Source organism: Alternaria metachromatica, assembly GCF_023757995.1.
Source record: "Alternaria metachromatica strain BMP 0045 chromosome Unknown scaffold_3, whole genome shotgun sequence".
In the NCBI taxonomy this organism is placed as follows: Eukaryota; Fungi; Ascomycota; class Dothideomycetes; order Pleosporales; family Pleosporaceae; genus Alternaria; species Alternaria metachromatica.
The window spans coordinates 920,883-941,289 of record NW_026055494.1 but is presented as its reverse complement, the minus strand read 5'-3'; the positions used below and the strand labels follow the sequence as shown (position 1 = coordinate 941,289).

At 51.8% G+C, this 20,407-nt stretch overlaps 10 protein-coding genes across 10 annotated transcripts; 5 read left to right on the top strand and 5 right to left on the bottom strand.

Moving 5' to 3' along the window:
* Positions 1-920: 920 nt before the first annotated feature.
* J4E83_001969 (uncharacterized protein) lies at positions 921-1,153 on the bottom strand (the record flags this gene model as incomplete). Its single annotated transcript, XM_049328922.1, has 2 exons — positions 921-1,042; positions 1,090-1,153. 2 exons carry the CDS (start codon positions 1,151-1,153, stop codon positions 921-923), a joined length of 186 nt encoding a protein of 61 aa, XP_049191894.1.
* A 474-nt stretch (positions 1,154-1,627) lies between these two features.
* On the top strand, positions 1,628-2,392 carry J4E83_001968 (uncharacterized protein; the record flags this gene model as incomplete). Its single annotated transcript, XM_049328921.1, has 1 exon — positions 1,628-2,392. The coding sequence occupies one exon, from the start codon at positions 1,628-1,630 to the stop codon at positions 2,390-2,392; it is 765 nt and encodes a 254-aa protein (XP_049191893.1).
* Positions 2,393-3,027: 635 nt separating this feature from the next.
* J4E83_001967 (uncharacterized protein) lies at positions 3,028-3,628 on the bottom strand (the record flags this gene model as incomplete). Its single annotated transcript, XM_049328920.1, has 2 exons — positions 3,028-3,305; positions 3,364-3,628. The coding sequence occupies 2 exons, from the start codon at positions 3,626-3,628 to the stop codon at positions 3,028-3,030; spliced, it is 543 nt and encodes a 180-aa protein (XP_049191892.1).
* Positions 3,629-4,082: 454 nt separating this feature from the next.
* On the top strand, positions 4,083-10,831 carry POL2 (DNA polymerase epsilon catalytic subunit; the record flags this gene model as incomplete). Its single annotated transcript, XM_049328919.1, has 2 exons — positions 4,083-4,693; positions 4,744-10,831. 2 exons carry the CDS (start codon positions 4,083-4,085, stop codon positions 10,829-10,831), a joined length of 6,699 nt encoding a protein of 2,232 aa, XP_049191891.1.
* A 711-nt stretch (positions 10,832-11,542) lies between these two features.
* J4E83_001965 (uncharacterized protein) lies at positions 11,543-12,898 on the top strand (the record flags this gene model as incomplete). Its single annotated transcript, XM_049328918.1, has 3 exons — positions 11,543-12,214; positions 12,293-12,471; positions 12,535-12,898. The coding sequence occupies 3 exons, from the start codon at positions 11,543-11,545 to the stop codon at positions 12,896-12,898; spliced, it is 1,215 nt and encodes a 404-aa protein (XP_049191890.1).
* A 365-nt stretch (positions 12,899-13,263) lies between these two features.
* On the bottom strand, positions 13,264-13,870 carry SMD1 (mRNA splicing protein smd1; the record flags this gene model as incomplete). The annotated part of the gene is made up of 3 exons (XM_049328917.1): positions 13,264-13,595; positions 13,756-13,805; positions 13,857-13,870. 3 exons carry the CDS (start codon positions 13,868-13,870, stop codon positions 13,264-13,266), a joined length of 396 nt encoding a protein of 131 aa, XP_049191889.1.
* Positions 13,871-14,210: 340 nt separating this feature from the next.
* Positions 14,211-16,004, bottom strand: J4E83_001963 (uncharacterized protein; the record flags this gene model as incomplete). Its single annotated transcript, XM_049328916.1, has 2 exons — positions 14,211-15,945; positions 16,000-16,004. The coding sequence occupies 2 exons, from the start codon at positions 16,002-16,004 to the stop codon at positions 14,211-14,213; spliced, it is 1,740 nt and encodes a 579-aa protein (XP_049191888.1).
* A 1,059-nt stretch (positions 16,005-17,063) lies between these two features.
* Positions 17,064-17,609, top strand: J4E83_001962 (uncharacterized protein; the record flags this gene model as incomplete). Its single annotated transcript, XM_049328915.1, has 2 exons — positions 17,064-17,408; positions 17,472-17,609. The coding sequence occupies 2 exons, from the start codon at positions 17,064-17,066 to the stop codon at positions 17,607-17,609; spliced, it is 483 nt and encodes a 160-aa protein (XP_049191887.1).
* A 366-nt stretch (positions 17,610-17,975) lies between these two features.
* J4E83_001961 (uncharacterized protein) lies at positions 17,976-18,656 on the top strand (the record flags this gene model as incomplete). The annotated part of the gene is made up of 1 exon (XM_049328914.1): positions 17,976-18,656. The coding sequence occupies one exon, from the start codon at positions 17,976-17,978 to the stop codon at positions 18,654-18,656; it is 681 nt and encodes a 226-aa protein (XP_049191886.1).
* A 365-nt stretch (positions 18,657-19,021) lies between these two features.
* On the bottom strand, positions 19,022-19,870 carry J4E83_001960 (uncharacterized protein; the record flags this gene model as incomplete). The annotated part of the gene is made up of 1 exon (XM_049328913.1): positions 19,022-19,870. The coding sequence occupies one exon, from the start codon at positions 19,868-19,870 to the stop codon at positions 19,022-19,024; it is 849 nt and encodes a 282-aa protein (XP_049191885.1).
* Between the last annotated feature and the right edge of the window lie 537 nt (positions 19,871-20,407).

Genomic DNA, 20,407 nt, shown 5'->3' with positions numbered 1-20,407 from the left:
CCATCGCAGTATCCATTGTAGTCGCTGGCATAGCCATCGTCGTAGGCACCAAATCCGTCGTCGTACATCATCGGGTCATGCATAACCATCCCTGAGCCGCCCATCATCGGTCCGTTCGTGATCATCGGAGCATGCGACATCATGCTTTGAGGGCCATAAGGGCCAGTGAGGCGGTGGTCATAGGTAAAGCCCTGATTCATGGGAATCATAGCACCAGACATGGGTCCAGAAGTGATCGCTGGGCCTCCCCACCCACCAGACATGAACGGCGCGCTGCCCCACTGACCCGGGATCGCGTAGTTGCCACCAACGTGGTTTCGAAGCATCTGGTTACAACCCCAAGGTCCTTGAACCATTTCAATCGTCTCTCGATCTGCAAATCCGCCGTTACAAATAGGACAGGTGTATGGCGGTGCAATTAGTGTCTGATAGGTTTGGCGGTTGGGGCAATTGAGGAGATCAGAAAGAAAGCCGCAAGGTTGGCTCATGGAGATCCAAGAATGACCGCATGTTGGCGAGTCGTATAGAGTGCAGCCGCACATGTCGGACGGACAGAGAAGTTGCACAAGGTGTAGGTCTCGGGTAGTCAGACGACACAGGTCGAGTGTCGATAGTCCACCACTCTCAGCAGGATACGATTAGGCCAAGAAGGGGTGTTGGTAGTTGCGATGGGCTGAAGAGGGCTTCAAATCGTGAAGCGAAGAGTCTTTGATGGAGTGCGATCATGGAGCGACAGACGTGGGCGTAGGGGATACTGGAGACTGATCTGATATTGCTGATATATATAGTACACCCTGGAGTGCGATGTGAAGTATGGAGGCTTTTCGTGTTTACGCATTCATCGTTGGGAGTGAAGTCTGCCACGTTTGCCCCTTGATCGTTGTTGGATTCCAGGTTGTGATTCACGCGTGGCGCGATCACTATTCTTTGGGATCCTTCTTGTCAAGCAAGTCAACCACACGCTTTTCTTCGGCATCGGCGTCCTCCTGAGCCTGGTTCTTGATTTGTTGCATGAGCTCGTACAGCTGACCAATTTGTTGATCTATGATCCAGTCAGTAGGCAACGTTTACACATGTTGGTAAACCTACCGCTCATCTTGTCAATCTTTGCTTTGTCCATCTTGGCTTCCTTCCATGAATCTCCTTCGAGCATTTGACAATATGTTTGCCATTCCGATAAAAATCCGATCTGTCCATGTCAGAAACTGTGATGCATAGCCACCACCCTGAATTGATCGCAACTCACTATTTGCACGGGGTTGTCGATGTCCCTGTGCGCTCTGAACTCGGCCTTGACGTACATGTCACCAAGTAGTCGCTCTTCCACGCCCAGCCTTTTCCTATGTGAGCGTAGCAGGCGACGGTAAAGCGGTATTGGCGGCAACAAGGCAGCAGGTGCTGGCCTAAAGGGTCTAGATGCTCCTGCATCTGTTGCTGTAGCTAGTAACCGCGTGTAGGCTCTCATACTGGCACAAAAATCCGATGAAGCTTCAAAATATTGCGACAGAGGAACTGTGGTGCATTCAAGAAGTGATGACCTCAGCCTCGGCTCTACTCTAGACTAGGGTGCTCCTTCCACTCCAATTGGCCCACACCGACACCTCCGATCTTGAACAAAATCGCAACCATGCTGCCAACACCATCAACAGCCCACGTCTGTTTTGATCGCGTGTACGAACCAGCCGAAGACTCATATCTGTTACTCGATACGCTCTCTTCTGCGTCGGAAACCGCATACCTGAAAGAGCGATTTGGCGATGCTTCAACGACCCCGCCATTGGTGCTTGAAGTGGGCGTAGGATCAGGCGTCGTATTAGCTTTCGTCGCTGCGAATGCAAGCACCATATTCAGTCGCCACGATGTGCTGACACTCGGGGTTGATATAAACAGCTTCGCCTGCAAAGCTGCTTCTCAAACAGTCCGCGATGCCATCAGAGAGCGGGAGAATGGACGCTCGGTCTTCATCGATGTCGTGAACGGCGACTTAGCAAGTGCTATCCGACCGCACTCTGTCGATGTCTTCATATTCAATCCACCATATGTCCCAGCTGAGTTGCCCGATCTGACGAGCCACGACAAGTACAACACTGTGCCGGAAGGAAAGACAGCGACGTCATTCGAACAGGATTCGTACCTTCTAGAGCTGTCGTACGCCGGAGGCGAGGATGGCATGGTGGTAACCGATAGAATGTTGGAGCAGCTACCGGAACTATTGAACTCGGATCGAGGTGTCGCATATGTGCTATTGTGCGCGCAGAACAAGCCGGAATCTGTCAAACAGCGGATAAGAGATTGGGGTCCGGGCTGGATGGCGGAGACGGTAGGATCGAGCGGAAAGAAGGCGGGTTGGGAAAAGTTGGTGATCGTAAGAATCTGGCGAGACACAGAGTGAGGAGGAAGCTGTGCCTGGCACCAAGAACGCGAGTGGACTTGGTTCAACTGAGGGTTGAAGCGTGGGCAGCGAACCTTGCGTCCCATCTTGACCAGAGTTGACCTTCGATCAGGATAGTGATTGTGGTGGGCCGACTTGACCACTCGATTTTGGTAGGGCAGGAGAGCGAGCGTCAGCCTTCGTTATTTTGGCGTCTTCTTGTCGTCCAGGTCAAGAGCCTTCGCGACGAGCAGCGATAGTTCGGTAGTGGTAACACGCTTGATCTCCCAGACGTTTGGCTTCCAGAAGAAGGCTTCGGTTTCGGTGCGTTCAACACAGTGATCAGCCTCAGCAGCTGTTGTTACTTTGCGCGTGGCCGTTGTTGTGATGGATGAGATACAGTGGAGATAATCCTGGCCAGCTGGAGGAAGAGTGGAGTAGGGTTGGGAGTTGACGCAGGAGTGTATGGGTAGATAAAGAAACCGAGCTCCCGGAGGAGGTGTTGTTGCGCGATATGTTGTCAAGATCAACAAAGCCAAATAGTAGCACATACATCGTTTCATACGATTTCGTGTCACATCAGGACATATCATACATATTCTTATACACAACTATACGTGAGATTGCCCGTTCCCCAGCGCCCTGACTGCGAAACACTACCAGAACTTGACGTTCTTCTGGTACCAATAACTCCAGCTCTTTCTCCTCTCCTCTTCTGCCTTGCGCTCCATTTCCAGTCGATCTTGCTCTTCCCTCGCCCTCCGCCGAGCCTCCTTCTTTGCCTCAATACTCGCACGCTTCTTCTCCATGAGCTCTTGTGCTTGTTTTATGCCGGCCTTTTCCTTGGATCGGTAGTACTGGCATACTTGGTAGGACACGACGGAGACGCCACACCAGGTTGCTACGGCCCAGTTGGAGGATGTGATGACGGGCTCTATGGTGCTGTCAGTACATTGCCCTAGAGTGCAATCTAGGGGTTTCTTGTCACGTACTCCCTATTATAGCGGCCAAACTTCCTCCTGCAAAGCCAGCTGCTAGTCCTTGCAATTGACTGTCTCGTACGCAAGGGCGTTTGTGAAAGTTCAAGTAGTACTCTGGCCCAAGACTTCGTACTGCGTCGATATATGTAGGGCCGCCATCTGATGTCTTTTCTCCGCCTGCTGTATGCGCTGTGCCTCCGGGCATAGTGTTTGCCGGCGCGCGGGGCTTTGGCGGCAGCGCATTCAAATCGACGGTATTCCGCGTATCGTCGGCCATGATGGTGTGATGGGTGGGTTAGTGGAGGACGGCGGGGAGGCAAAATTCGCGCGCGTTGTCTCTACCGGAGATTCGAGGAGAGTTTTCGTAGTCGTGGTTGCTGGTTGCTGGTATTCCGACTGTGGTAGGGTGAGTCGCAGTTGGTTCACTTTCTCAGGATGCGGAATAGGCCCGAAAATATCCAGCATGTATGATCCCACGAGATCGGGGACAGGGTGTGGCTGTGCGCAGCCACACCAAAATCAATTTGCCCAGACGGGGAAAGCGCAAAACACGCTCGCGCGCGTCGCGTCCAGCATTTGCCGATCCACCCTTTAGGACTGCGAGACCCTCGACAAGACACTCCCACCGCCAATTGTCGATACCCCGTCTTTTCGCTCTTTCACTGTCCCAATGATACCCTGACCTGCATACTTAGCATTTAATACTCTTTTACCTTCTGCCACCACACACCATGGCGCCACGACGCGCAGGCCAACCCTTCCGCCGGGTGGGCAAGCTGGGCAACACATCCTACGGCCCACGGAAACCCAAGACGGTCGATGCCTCGTCACTCCGCAGTGGCGAGGGCACCTCGCAAAACGAGAAACTCGAATCTACGCGCCTCGCCCACCGCATCGATGAGACTATGGGCTTCGCACGCTTCGACTCGGGCAAGAAGAAAGTGGGATGGCTCGTCAACATGCATTCGACAACAATAGAGGACGAGGATGTACCGGGTGGCAGAGCCGGCGTAGACTTTTACTTCATTGGCGACGAAGGCGACACATTCAAAGCGACACTCGAATACGACCCATACTTTCTGCTGGCGATCAAGAAGGGCAGGGAACAAGACGTGGAAGAGTACTGCAAGAAATCATACGAGGGCTTGATCAAGTCGATCAAGACGGTCGAGAAGGAGGATCTAAGCATGCCAAATCATCTGACAGGATACCGGAGAAAGTTCTTGCAACTCACATTCGCCAACGTGAACGACCTCTTGGCTGTCAGGAAAGCGGTCGCACCAGTGGTAGAGAAGAACAAGAAGAACGTCAATGCGATGGATACATATGCCGAGGTTGCAAAGTGAGTCCAGCTCGTCCCCTCTGCGTATACGATGGCTAACACGCACACAGTGGCAACGGCGCATTTGACTTTTTTGATAACGACGAGTACGAATACGAGAAACGATTTACGACCACCGTTGACGCGAGCGATTTCATTTTAGACATTCGGGAATACGATGTTCCCTACCACGTGCGAGTGGCTATCGACAAGGACGTTCGGATCGGAAACTGGTACACTGTCGAGGCCAAGCATGGCGTAATAAGCATCAAGTGCATAGAGGATCGCCTTACACCAGCGGATCCCGTCGTCATGGCCTACGATATCGAAACAACGAAGCTCCCGCTGAAATTTCCCGACGCAGCTATCGATCAGATCATGATGATATCGTACATGATCGACGGTCAGGGATTTCTCATCACCAACCGCGAAATCGTATCAGAAGACATTTCGGACTTTGAGTACACGCCAAAACCAGAATATCAGGGTCCATTCATGATCTTCAACGAGCCGGACGAGAAGGGGGTGCTGGAACGTTTCTTCGAACACATCAAGGAAGCTAAGCCAACAGTCATGGTCACCTACAACGGAGACTTCTTCGATTGGCCGTTCGTCGAAGCAAGAGCTAGCGTACAGGGTATCGACATGTATCAAGAGATTGGGTTCAGAAAGAATAACGAGGACATCTATCAGTCAGACTATTGTGCTCATATGGATGCCTTCTCTTGGGTCAGTCGAGACAGTTACCTACCTCAAGGAAGTCGTGGTCTGAAGGCTGTTACTATGGCTAAGCTTGGATACGACCCCGACGAGCTCGATCCGGAACTCATGACACCTTATGCAGCTGAACGACCGCAAACACTTGCAGAGTACTCTGTCTCCGACGCTGTCGCGACCTACTACTTATACATGAAGTATGTGCACCCGTTCATCTTCGCTTTGTGCAAGATCCTACCACTCGGACCAGACGACGCGCTGCGCAAGGGTACAGGTACCCTTTGCGAGATGCTTTTGATGGTGCAGGCATACCAGAAAGGCATCGTCCTACCGAACAAGCATCAGGCGCCGAAGGAAGCTTTCTGGGAAGGCCATCTTCTGGAGTCCGAGACCTATGTTGGTGGTCACGTCGAAGCGCTGGAAGCTGGCGTGTTCCGAAGCGACATCGCATATAATTTCGCTGTCGATCCTACGGCTATTGATGAGTTGCTCCACGATCTCGATGCAGCGCTGAAGTTCAGCATCGAGGTTGAAGAGAAGAAGAAGATGGAGGACGTCGTCAACTACGATGAGATCAAGGCCGAGATCGTTGAGAAGCTCATGCAGCTCAAAACTACACCGAATCGTAACGAGCGACCCCTCATCTACCATTTGGACGTTGCATCTATGTATCCGAACATCATGACTACTAATCGTTTACAACCCGATTCCATGATTGACGAGTCAAATTGCGCGGCTTGCGACTTCAACCGCCCAGGAAAAACGTGCGATCGCCGAATGCCATGGGCTTGGAGAGGTGAGTACCTCCCAGCTAAACGCGACGAATACAACATGGTCCGAAATGCTTTGGAAAACGAGCAATTCCCTGGAAGATTTCCCAATTCGCCAAAGAGAACATTCCAAGAACTGTCGGAAGACGAACAGGCTACTCTGATTAGGAAGCGTCTGACCGACTACTCCAAGAAGATCTACCACAAGGTCCACGATGCTACGACAATCGAGCGAGAGGCCATCATCTGTCAGCGTGAGAATCCATTCTACGTCGACACCGTCAGTGGCTTCCGTGACCGACGTTACGATTTCAAGGGCAAACAGAAGGTCTGGAAGGGCAAGACGGAGGCACTCAAGGCAGCCGGCGCTCCTGCTACCGAAGTTGAGGATGCAAAGAAGATGATTGTTCTGTTTGACTCTATGCAGTTGGCTCACAAGGTCATTCTCAACTCCTTTTACGGATACGTCATGCGAAAAGGATCCCGTTGGTACTCCCTCGAGATGGCCGGTGTCACTTGCTTGACTGGTGCCCGCATCATCCAATTGGCCCGCTCTCTAGTCGAGCGCATTGGACGACCCCTGGAGCTTGACACCGACGGTATCTGGGCTATTCTACCAGCGACCTTTCCGGAAAACTTTGCTTTCAAACTCAGCAACGGCAAGAAGCTGACGATCTCGTATCCTTGCACGATGTTGAACCACTTGGTCCACGCGCAGTACACCAACCACCAGTACGAGACACTGGTAGACCCAGAAACCTTCCGGTACGAGAAGCATAGCGACAACTCCATCTTCTTCGAAGTCGATGGGCCGTACAAGGCCATGATCTTGCCGACATCGAAGGAAGAGGATAAGAACTTAAAGAAGCGTTATGCTGTGTTCAACCACGACGGTAGCTTGGCGGAACTGAAGGGTTTTGAGGTGAAGCGTCGTGGTGAGCTAAAGCTCATCAAGAATTTCCAGGCTCAGATCTTCAAGTTCTTCTTGGAAGGTACAACACTGGAAGAAACGTATGGAGCCGTCGCGACGGTCGCCAACCGATGGCTCGATATTCTCGACACTCGTGGAGCGACACTGGCAGATGAAGAGCTCATCGATCTCATTGTGGAGAACAAGAGTATGACGAAGACGTTGGAGGAGTATGGAGCGCAAAAGTCTACTGCTATCACAACTGCCAAACGTCTCGCTGAGTTTTTGGGCGAACAGATGGTGAAAGACAAGGGTCTAAACTGCAAGTACATCATCTCCAAGACGCCCAGGAACGCTCCCGTCACTGAACGTGCCGTACCTTTGGCGATCTTTTCGGCAGAGGAAACTGTCAAAAGGTACTTCTTGAGGAAATGGTTGCGAGACGATCCTGGAGAGATGGACCTTCGTTCTATCCTTGACTGGGATTATTACCGCGAACGTCTGGCATCTGTCATCCAAAAGCTCATTACCATCCCTGCAGCATACCAGAAAGTCCGAAACCCCGTTCCCAGGGTGCCGCATCCTGACTGGCTTGACCGCAGGATCCGTCAGAAGGAGGACAAGCTCCAACAGACAAAGATGACGGATATGTTCAGCAAAAAGGTGTTAACCAACGGCGACGCCAACGTTGCGAACAACAAGCTGTCTGGGGATTTCGAAGACTTCGGCTCTGCAAAGCTAACGCAGAATCAATCCCAGATGAAGAAGGGCATAGTCACTAAGATGGTGGCGAAGCGCAAGGAGCCCGAGCCTGCAGTACCTATTGTCGACCCATACGCCGCACTTCCCAAAGTCATGCCACGCATCGATAAGGACTATTCCGGATGGTTGATGTACCAGAAACAGAAGTGGAAGATTCAGCGAGAAGCACGGAAGCGCAGACGACAACTGTTCGGAGAGAAGGCTGTTGATGCGTCCGATGCGATCGGTAGCTTTTTCAGGAACCAGGCTCAATCTTTGTACATCAGTACATGGCAGCTTGTTCAGCTGCGACCGACCGAGACGCCAGGCGAGGTCAGAGCTTTCGTTCTGATCGACAAGAAGATACACGCCCTCAAGATCATCGTGCCTCGACAATTGTATCTGAACCTGAGGAGTGAAGATCTTCCAGATGTCTCGATTAGTGGGTGCTCTGTGGAGAAGGTCGTCAACCATTCTCTGCCGAACGGGCATCCATCGATCCATCTGTTCAAGCTCCAGATGTCGGAAGAGACATACGTCCAGGAAGCAAACAGTATTTCAGCATTGTTCAACCATTCCAGTGTCGAAGGCGTATACGAGAAGCATGTGCCACTCAATATACGAGCCATACTTGAGCTGGGTAGTACCTGCACATTCGACGAGTCGCAGAAGGGTGTGCTCGGAAAGGGTCTTGAACAAGGTTTTGATCTGTCGGCACTGCGAAAGGTGCCGACAAAAGAGCCATACCTGGCTGAGGCACCGTTCAACTATCTATACCTCTATCACGTCAGCAGCGGAGACCGCAACATCTACGGTATCTTCTCAACATCAAAGAATGAGGCGCACATTGTCATCCAGAACAAGTCCAAGGATTCTCAGGGTATGCCTAACGTCGACCGCATCTACCGGGATGCACTGCAACGACGGATGGAAGACAGCAATGGCGAACCGTGGCAGACTATGATCGAGTACCAGGATGACATTCATTTCAAGACAATGATGGTGACTACAAAGCGGAAGGCCCTTCTTGAGGTCGGGGACATTGTCAAAAAGATGAAGGCAGACGAAAGCGGGCCCATGATTGTGGTCATGCAGTCGCCAAACCAGGCTCTTCTCTCCCACGACATTCCTATCCTTAAGGAACTACCCATCTTACCGCTTCACCCTGATGAGACTGATAAGCAACTACCACCACTCGGCTGGCAGGCGTTCATTGCCAGGCGACTAGTAGGCCACTATCTTGATCTTGGGTCCTGGGTTGCCCATCTGCTGGAGCTTGCTCGCTATGGAGACGTCCCGCTCTGCAACCTGGAGAGCAACGACCCACGCTTCCTGATCGATATCGCATATGCACGACGCTTGCAGAAGGAACGAGTGATACTCTGGTGGTCTGGTCAGGCGAAGCCAGATCACGCTGGGTACGAGAAGGATGACATTCTTGGGCCCCTGGAGACGGTGGACATGCCGTCGGTAAACAACCCAGGTACATACTCGTCAGTATGCATCGACATCAACCTTCGTAACCTCGCTATCAACACCATCCTGTCGTCGTCTCTGGTCAACGAGCTTGAGGGTGCAGACTCTGTTTCCTTCAACCCATCTTATGATTCTACGGGTGACGGCTCCCACGTCATCGTGTCAGACAACGCTTTTGCAGGCGCCGGTATCACCGTCCTCCGAGAGATGGTAAAAGCATGGTGGGTTGAAGCTGTTCAAGCCGGGCACGGCTTTAGTATGGCCGATGTCATGGTCCAACATCTCGTCCGCTGGGTCAGCAGTCCGGGATCGTTCCTCTACGACCGCGCACTACACTACTATGTCCAGATGATGTCGAAGAAGACGCTACAGCAACTCATGACGGATTTCAAGCGTGTCGGTTCGCACATCGTATTTGCTAGTCCGAACCGCCTGCTTCTCCAGACGACTAAAGCTGAAGTGGGTAACGCTTATGCGTACAGTCAGTACATCATCAAGACGATCAAGTCGAAACCGCTCTTCCAGTTCATGGAGCTTGAGATCAAAGAATACTGGGACTACCTGGTCTGGTATGACGAGTTCAACTACGGAGGCAAAGGATGCAATGAAGTCACCGAGGACGAGACACAGCCGGTTGAGAACATCATGTGTTGGCAGCTTGCACAGTTCCTGCCGCCGAAGTTCCAGCCGACCTTCAACGATTGGGTCGTGGAGTTCATGGAACTCATGCACGCACGAAAACGCCCTGGGATTATGGAAGACGGCTCGACACCCAGAGTCACCCAGATCCCGCTCCGACCACTTACTGTCGATCCGAACGAGCAAACGCAGATCCTGCCGAAGCAGTTCACTAGACCTCTGTCGAAGCAGATGAACGTTTTCGCCAAGAAGCAACACGCAGAGGTCTTAGATCCCCTCTTCGCTTCCGACTATGTCTTCCCCGAGCTTCCAGGCTCGCATCTCAAGCTCACGAATCCGGTCTTGCAACTCGTCAAGAGCATCATGCAAGTGCTAAGTCTGGATCGTGCCATCTCGCTCGAAGCGCGTGCGCTGCGAAAGGAGTTACTGAACCTCTTCGACATTCGCGAGTTCAGCGCAGAAGCTAGCTTTACCAACCCTAGTGCCGCCCTCGTCGTCCGGGGCGTCATCTGTGATGATTGCACATCTTCGCGCGACCTGGATCTCTGCCGCGACTCCTCTCTCCTTCCAGTCGTCCTTCCCGACAGCGACGCCGCCCCCGTCCTTCCCAAATGGAAGTGCGACAACTGCGAGTCAACCTACGACAAGCGACGCATCGAAGAGCAACTCGTCGGCGAAGTGCAGAAGATGGTACTCGAATGGTGTACGCAAGATCTGAAGTGCGGCAAGTGCAAGAGGCTACGCAGCAATGAGTTTATGGAACACTGTGCTTGCGCAGGCGAATGGGTAGCTACGAAGAACAAGCAGGAGATCAAGAGGAAGATGAATGTGTACGGCAATGTTGCAAGATTCTATACGCTGGGTATGTTGGAAGCTGTTGTTGAGGAATGTTTGGAGAGTTTCTGAGGGGCATGGAAATTTGTGGTATGATGGCGATCGATCGGTACGGCGTTCTTGTCTTGGGCATGTGTGCGGAATCGGGGCGCGCGGCGTCCTCGGTCTTACTCCGCATGGGTTTTGATATCGATTTCCCGGGCTTTTCTGCCCTGTAGCATTTAGAGGCGTTTGGAGCGACTAAGTGGGGTAAAGGTCCTCCATTCGTCCACTTCGCGTCTTGTTTATCCCGACGTACATATATCAACCAACCCTTGTAACAATCTTATCAGCTCATAAAATCACGACCCTTGCTCACTGCCGATTTCTGATCAACAGTGATGAGCAGCGATCCGAATGCAAAAAGCCAAGAAAGGATTACGTTTGAGACATGGGAGGTAGGAGCGGGGCTTGCGTCAACTTGGTCCTGGGATGCCGTGCGAGCACGCCATTTGGGGCTAAATGATCGCAAACAACAACATGGATTCAGATATGATGCGATAACATCAGAATGAGGGGATGAGGGGGAGACGAGGCTTAGGAAGGCAGGGATCGATGGAAGTAAAAGTATATATAGACAAATTAATCCTGCTTTTACGTGTTTTCAACGGCTTTTGTGTAACACTCTTGATCACATCCATTCGAGGAATTGAAGAGACACACATACCCAGCTCTTCATAATCCCACTTGTCCATTTCGAGACCGAGCTCCTGCCGTCCAATTGGCTCGAGAACCTTCACCAGAATGGCGCCAGCACTCACTTCTCCCTCGCCTAGTGCATCACACACACTCCCCGACCCAACCACTACAGCCACAAAGAAAGCACCCAAATCCATCTTCCCAGATGGAATACGCACATCAGGCCAACACGAGCCCATCTACTCCCTCTTACAACCCTACTCTGCCTTCCCCAAAGAAATAACCGGCCCAACAGCATGGAGCAAAACAGACTACGCATCCAACCCCGAACGCTGGACGCACATCTTCTCCGCCGACGAAGTGCGCGAGATGAGCGAAGCAGCAGATGCCTTCATCGCCTCTGGAACACCCTTGACAGGCATCACTAAAGATCTATTCCCACTTCCCAACTTCTCAAAGTTTCTTGAGCCGTTGCGGAAAGAATTGATCGATGGAAAGGGATTCATTCTCTTTAAAGGTATGCCTGTTGAGCAGTGGGAAAACCAGAAATCTGCTGTTGCGTACATGGGTCTCGGAACGTATCTGGGTTACTTTGTGAGTCAGAATAGTCGGGGTCATGTGCTTGGACATGTGAAGGATCTGGGTGAAGATGCCACGGCGATCGATAAAGTACGGATTTATCGGACAAATGCCCGGCAGTTCTTCCATGCCGATGATTCAGATCTGGTGGGGCTGTTGTGCGTGGCTAAGGCGTTGGAGGGTGGAGAGTCTGATCTTGTAAGTCATGTTGCGATTTCCCGAGTTCGCAAGACATCTCCAGAAGTATGCGGTTTTGCTAACTGGTTGCGTGTACAGGTCAGTAGCCATGAAGTGTGGAATGATCTTCAGAAATACCACCCTGATGTTGCCGAATTGCTCACCCAACCTATCTGGTACTTTGACCGCAAAGGCGAGACAAGCGTGGGACAGAAGGAATGGATCAAAACCGCCGTTTTCTACCTCGAGACGGGAGAGAATCCAAGGGTCTACAGCAAGTAAGCAAGCGCCCGAAGAACCACAAAGTCCTCAGAATTTCAGACTGACAGAACCGTCAACAGATTCGACCCCTACTTTGTCCGTTCCTTGACCCGTTTCTCGGACGCAGGTCTCATCCCCGCTCTTTCCGACGCCCAAGAGCGCGCCATTACCATTCTCGAGGAGACATGCCAAAAGCATTCGCTGCACATGATTCTGGACGTGGGCGATATCCAGTTCCTGTCCAACAACCATATATTCCACGCCAGAACAGCGTACAAAGACTATGCGCCACCGGCACCAAGGAGGCACTTGATGAGGTTGTGGTTGAGTACGCCGGAGGGAGAGGGTGGATGGAAATTGCCGTTCCATGACAGTAACGAGAAGAAGAGGGGTGGGATTCAGGTCAATGATACGGCACCTGTTGCACCGTATGATGCGGAGTAGTCGGTTATCGCGGGCGATTCGTATCTAGCTTTGTAAGTAGCCTGGGAACGTTTGTATAGCAAAGAAAATCGGAGATTCGCAAAAGACCGTAAAGTGTTGCGATTCAATGTGGTATCATTCTTCTCTCGAGGCGCGACCTTTGCACCAACCCTTGTGTTTGACCGCCACACATGTTGGACTGTTCCTGTACGTGCAGCTGATCCAACAATGATCCTACTGCGCGTCAAACTTTGGTGTCGTGTGCAGTAATCCATAATCTCAATCTTCCAAATTTCATAGCGCAATTCCCTGCCCTCTTGCGACGCCGTGATGCGCATCTGCGGGTGATCTTCTTGGCCTTCAATCTCTGTTGTCTTTTTCTGCACCTAGAAACCCCGTCCGCGTCCCCTGCCACCGCCGCCTCTTCCGCGACCACCTCCACCACGTCCACGGCCTCCTCCGCGGCCACCGCCCCTTGCACCACGGTCACCACCGCCGACCTCTTTCCTTGCCTTGTTCTTGGGCTTGGGCGCGTCGTCGATGAGAAGTGTGTCGAGCGGTAATGAATCGGGGAGGATGATGTAACGGATTGTGGAACCGCGGACGGTCATTGTGTCGAGGGCTACGGTGTCGCGAGACTTGGGCGTGTACTTGACGGCTCTGAGCGCGACATTCATGAGCGGTGAGACGGAGGTGATTGTGCCGTTTACGATAGTGCCTGCGCTCCTGTCAGATCATGTTTCCAGGAAGTAGCTGAAGGTTTCGATGTAAAAGCGTGCTTGCGCAACCATAAGAAGACGCGCTCGCAACAGAGCTGCTGTCGCCAGACAACAACGCGACGAGAGTAGAAAACAGAAGGAAGCATGGGCTTTACTGACCATTCTTGAGCTCGACTGTGACCGTCTCATTCTGGCACTTCATAAGAAACCTGCGCGAAGCCGTTAGTTGCAAGTCTCGCAGAAGTTGAGGGCTAGCCTACCTGACGAGCTTCATGACTGCTGCTTTTCGACCTGGGCAGTAGTATAACTCGGAGTAGTTGTATGGGTATTATGCTATCGGCGATTGGATATGGTATAGCTGCTGCGGCGCGAAGATACTCGCGGGGAAGCTCCGACTAGGAAATTGCGATCGAGCTTCAGGCTGCACGGACCAAGGTTAATCCGTGACCGAAGTCACGTGCTCTGAAATTCACGCCCTCAAGATCAACATCAACATCACGACCTTGTACTACACAAGCAATAGGATGAAATTCGGCCTGAAGCATATGAATTCCTCGTCTCCTCTGAATTATGTACGATAATTCTAGTATACATACCGAACATACAATGACACGTTACTCATTCCTTCCTTCGATAAAAGAGTAAGTGCCCCAACGTCCCTCAGCCGACCCTTGGCCACCCTTGCGCTGCTTGCCTTTACCTTCGTGCTTGGTACGAGGTTCTGAAGTAGGCCGTGTAATCTTCAACGACCGATCTGCTTTTATCTGCCGAACTTTTGGCGACCCGCCTGCCCTGCGAGAAGAGCTTATGCTGTCTGGTGTATAGAAGATCTGCTCAGATTGTGCCTCTTCTCGAGCAGTAACCGGAGCTGCGTTCAAAGCTTGTTGCATCTCATCACTCGAGGATTGATATGTAGGCGCTGCGGGTTCGTACTGTATCGGTCTGTGTGTGATGTCGAAGCTGTACGTCTCCTTCAAGTACTTGGCGATGGCATGGTTCTCTTCCTCAGTGCCACTGCCGTAGTAACTCTTCAGCTCCTTTGCTACGAGCGTGTCCAGAATAACGCCTCGGTTCAGCGGTTTCTCACCCGCCTGCTTAGAAGGATTGTTGCTCGGTAGCGCAACTGTGGCATCCCAGCGCAGGCCCATAGCGGCAAGTCTGTCTCTGCCTGACCATCCTGTAGCGCGCAGTGGGGTCTCCTGAACAAAGCTTCTGACGCGCTCCTCAAGGTCTTCCCAGCTAACTTGCTGAACAAACCAAGGTCGCAGCATCTCTTCAACGGCGCCAGAAAACCCACTGAACGATTTGTTCGAATAGTACAGATGTTGGATCTTGCCCATAAGAAAGCCCACATCCACTCCCGTGATGGTAGGATTTACGCCGACTCGGCGCAAAAGCTCATGCCAGTCTTGGAAGATGTGCTTTCGAAGGCCCACTTCAGAGTCGACCTGTAGGGCTTTAATAAAGCGGCATAGAACTACACGAGCTTCTACTTGTGTCACCTCGCCAGCGATGTCGATGACTGAAGTATCGAATAGTTGAGGATGGGTCTGGGTGAGTAAGCGCGCTCGTGCTTTTTTGAAATATACAGCCGCTAATTTGCGTTCACTGATGGCTTCCATGGCCGCGTCTAGGGGCATTTTCAACGCAGCCTCGTATTTCATGTTCCGAAGATAACCTCGTAGGTGGAACTCAAGCTGTTCCACTTTTATGATATCCTCGATACCGCCATTGACATGTCCTCGGCGGGGGTCGAAAGGTGGTGCTAAGTTTGCTGCTCGTAGAGGCTCCATGATGTCGCTTGGTAGGAGATCTCTGCTACTAGGGTTGACGCCCAAGCTGTATAGGAGAGTGCGGTAATGTTGAGACAGAAAGCGCGCATCCAACGCAACGAGCCTTTTCGCTCGATCGACAATCTGTGTCCTCATTGCCGGCGTCAATGGCCCGTAGAAGTCACTCAAGACTTGTCGTCCTTCCGCTTCGGCACGCAAGCGCGCAGGGAGACCCATTTCTTTTCGGCACTCCGCGACAAGAATCTCTAGATCAATTCCGAAATTCCCTGTAGCGTACGGTAAACTCGATTCGATGTTCCTAAAGGTCTCGGCAGATGGCTTTTCGTAAAAGGCAGGGGTGTCTTTGATGAGGGTCTTGATTTTCCCCATGTAGTCCTGTCTTTCTCTTTCTCCGGGAAACAAAGGATAATCCCATACCGAGAAAACGCCTTCACCGGCTGCGGATTGTGTGGATCTTGTAGGAGTGTAGAGCTTTTCGCCCGCAGGATTACGGTATCCACCATTGATATACATGATGCTTGGATCCTTGGAAGCCCTTTCCTCTATGCTGTTGATTCTGGCGACAAGGATAACATGATCTGCGATGGGGAATTCATGGGTGACCTTGCACTCCATCGCAGCCAACACTTGTTCCCCCAATACCTGCGGCGCAAGAGAAGGCATATTACTAAGATCATAATGATGCCTAGGCTTATCGAGCTTAGGCTGATAGAGTCTAAGCTCTTTTGATCGCAGATTGTAGGCATCCGGATGGTTCCCTCTACAAAATAGATCGACGACTTTCGCACCGCCTCTGTCAGCGGAGGGGTAATGAACGCGAAAAAGGCCATTGGCTGCCCGGATAGCGTCCAAGGTCTTGGACGGTTGTTTGATGTTGAAGGAAATTGTAGGCGGATCGAGTGTAACGGTGCTAAGTGAAGAAACGGCGACGCCCATGGGAACGTGTTTTTGAGTATCGGGGTCGATACTTTTGACCGTGAGGACTGCGACCGAGCTCGGAACGTTACGCATCACTCTGCGTACCGAGTTCTTGAGTCGCTCTTCCCCCAGCTCCGCCTCAGAGAGCTCAAAGGCAGCATCTTGCTCTTCCACGGGCTCCTGCGTGTTTGCTATATCCTCCGATACACTTTCTGCCGGTCGTAATATGTGTACCCCTCCTCTTCCTGTTATCTTTGAATTCTCCTCCCCAGCTCCTATCGCTTCTTCCTCATGCGATTGCGACGGGGAGTGACTTTGTTGTTGCAGCAGACGAGTCGTGTTATAGTAGCGTGGGGCGCAGATGCCGTTGCGGGGATTTGTATCGCGACGAGGGTATTGAGAGGCAATTGCACATGGTCTTGACCGTTCTAAGAGGATATTCAGTATATATGTACCAATGCGCACTGAGGTACTAACGAGTATGTTGATTCCATCTGTAGAAGGCTGCGAAAAAGCGCGAAGCCGGGCGCTGCGAGAGCGCCATGTTCAGAGTAAAATCTTCCGGCTTGACCTCATGCGCCGAGGGGCAGGAGCGCGCTATGTTTCGAGAAGATGCGACTGTTGGAGGGCAATTCGGTGCGAATGACGAAGTGCGCGGGTTGAAGATGGAAATGTTAGATCGGCCAAGGCTGACCTCCGCCTCTTCGCCGCAACTTTCCTCGCGAACTTCAACACTCGACCCCAGCACAAGTCACTATGGCGTCTCCAATACCCTCAATGGGCGCACTGCGCGTCCTCCGACAATCGATACAGCCTCAAGTACGCCAGACGAATCAAGTACGACACGCGACGCTTCTCCGCCGACCCAAGCGACCCTACACCTTCACCCAACTCGTAACCCTCTCTGACGGCAGCTCCTTCACCCTGCGAACCACAAACCCACAGCCCGTATACAAGAGCGCAAAGGACCAACGGAACTCGCCGCTATGGAACCCGAGTTCACACAAACTACTCAATGTCGAGGAGGATGAGGCCGGAAAATTGGCGGCTTTCAGAACAAAGTTCGGACGAGGATGGGATGCGGAGACTGATGCCGAGAAGGTATGTCAACGAGAAGGAGGCTGAGAGAGTATACTGCGAGTGTTTTGGCTAACTCCTGGACAGGGCAAGCAGACGGAAGACCATCTTCTAGATCTTATCAGCAGCCAGGGCAAGCCGCCAGGAAAGCCGACCGATGCCACCAAGACACCACCTGCGAAAGCGCCTGCATCGACGCCTACGAAACCAGCCGCGAAGAAATAAGGAGTTTGTACACAAGACAACGAATGTCACATTACCATGGCACCGTTGTGCAGTACGGTGCAAATGTGGATGGGGCTTCACTGCAGGGTTCGACAGACGCACGCTATTACAGTCATGCAGTCATTTCTGTTCCGCTAGTAAACAGTCAGAGTGCGTCGTGAGTTGTGTTGGTGTCACACTATGGAAAGACTCGTGCCCAGATGCGCCCATGTACCGCTCCACACTCCTCGCTCGACTCATACAGTCAACTATCTTCAAAACCCATCCACCAGCGAATAATGACTTACGCACAAAACCTTCTTTCTTAACTCTCTCAATTGAAGTTCATATCTCAGTGATCGATTCTATTGCATACCGCACATCATCATGGCAAAGTCCAGCCACAGCAAGATAGTCTGTGCTACGCCTCGCAATGACACCCAGCGCAAGGTCACGAAGCCTACAACAAAGGGTACGGCGGCCTCGAAACCAGAAAGCTATCGGCCCACCAAGGGCTGGGTACACTGTAATCATCCTCCTGACCAGTCTAAAAACATCAAGTGCGACCCCAAGGACCCCAAAAACATCATCCATGGCAAAAGAACACGGAATGGCTCTCGGGTGAATGAGTCACAGCTAGGCAAAGCTACGCACTCCATCATTCTGCCAGACGACGACAACATATCAATTCAGAGAGCAAATGCCGAAGCAGCGTCTCCCGCTGCGCCTCACAAACACACACAAAGAGCGTCTGAAAAATCCGTCGAAGAGCCAGCGCCCGACACGTACAGCGATGGCGAAACACAAATACACACCGAAGAGGATAACACAGGAAATGAAATATCACCTAGAGCACTCCGCCTTGGGATTCTCGCTCTCGTCAACCATTCTTTGCAGATCGCCGACGATGTGGCAGGATATATGCAATTTTTTGGAGGTAACGAGGAACAAGCAGAGGAGCTGGACTGCGGTGTGAACGAAGTATTGATTAGGCGGGTGAAGAAATGGAGGGTAGAAGAGAAGGCCCAGAAAGGGAAGGGCAGTAAGAATGTCAGGTTTGCGGCCTGAGCTGAGGCTGTGGCAGTTCTATTGGGTGTTCATGCTTGGTGGACGATGATGAAGCTGCATATTTTGATGAAGGTCTCTACATGTTATGGAGTTAATTGTTTTATCTTCTTATTGCTGTTTCACTAGTTAGTAATACAAATCTCGGGTCTTTGCGCCACCAGTTTTGTAATCCATGATGTATCATTTTGTAATCCCAAGAGCTCGATGACATTCCTAGTACATCAAGTGCGACTATATACACGTACCATTCCAACCCCCGCCCACGAAATCCAAACAAGAGGTATAAAACGCAATACTCAAAACGAAAACAGCCATGACATCCAAAGCATCCAGGCAAGCTTGCCACTGGCGACATCCATTAAAGATCAAACTACGCCGTCCCCAATGACCCTCCGCTCATGACCAACCCACTCATCCCCCTCACTCCTCACACTCCCCGTCCGCTCCCTCCCCTCCTCGTCAATCTCCACTTCCCTCGTATGGATAGTCTGCACCCTGATATTATTCAACTCGACCTCATCCCCAAACTCCTCTCGTGTGGGTGTGCGGTACATGCCGCGACTTGGGGCGCGGAATTTGCTGGGCGGGGACGAGGATTTGCATTCCGTTGTGACGCTTGAAAGCACCAATCGGGGTGAAGTCTGTGGACGGTTGTTGTGATGTGGATTGTGTGTGTTGATCGAGCAAGGGAAAACGTTGAGGCTGGGTCTTCGGGAGTTTGCGCCGCTGTTGGTTCTGCTGCTGCTGATGCTGATGCTGTTGCCGCCGGTCGGCGACACGTCGGCCATGCCCTTGATGGTGATGATTTCACTGCGCAGCTTTTCTTCTGTGTTGTCTCCGTACATCAACTGGCTTTGCCGTCTTTGGTGTGATGTTGTACCGTGTCTTGAGGCCATGTTTTCGCCTCCCGTACCGCTCGTTGCGTCGGTAGTCATCATCGTCTTGTCTTTGGATGTGACCCAATGTAGAACCAGTGAACAGAACAGAATGTCGGCGTTGCAGCAGATGAAGCAGATCCAGGCTGGTTCACCTTGCAGTATCATGAGGACGGTCAGGTTGACGACGGAGGTGGTGAGGGTGGCGAGGGAGCCCATGAGCGAGCGCTTGGCTATCCGTCGGAGTGTGGGGTTTGTGTTGTTTTGATACGAGTAGAGACTGCGGAGGGGAACGACGAAGAGAGCAGTCAGGCAAATCTGGAGTTCGGTCAGTTTCATTTGTGTTGGAAGGAACCAGAGTAGGAAAATGGGAGACGTACGTTCACAACTACCTCGAAGATGATCAAGGGTAGCATGGCAATCCTCTGCATGCCAATAATGCATACGCCCTCGTCATCTATGTAGCTTATTCGGCTACGATGCGTCAGTACTTCATCTTCTTTCTCGATGCAAGGGTGAGAATTTGCGGCTTACTAGACGAAATTCAAGACAACCAAGACGGTATACGGCACTTTAGCATCATCAGCGCAGGTTCTCTGGACCTGTTGGTCGCAACGTACGTAGCATGAATAGGCAGTTGAAAAGCCACAGCTTAGTCTTCAAGCGAGGCTTTTGACTCCCCCGAACGACATACTAAATCCAATCAGTAACAGCTCGAACAAGAGAAGAAAGAAGAGCCTTGTACTCACAGCTTTCTCAACAAGGAAATAGTATGTCAGGATCTTCGTCGTCATGTAACACAGCAAACCTGTGCAAGAATTAGTCGCCGGTTCACGCAATCTGGTATCGTAGACTTACACAAGAAGACCCCGCTTT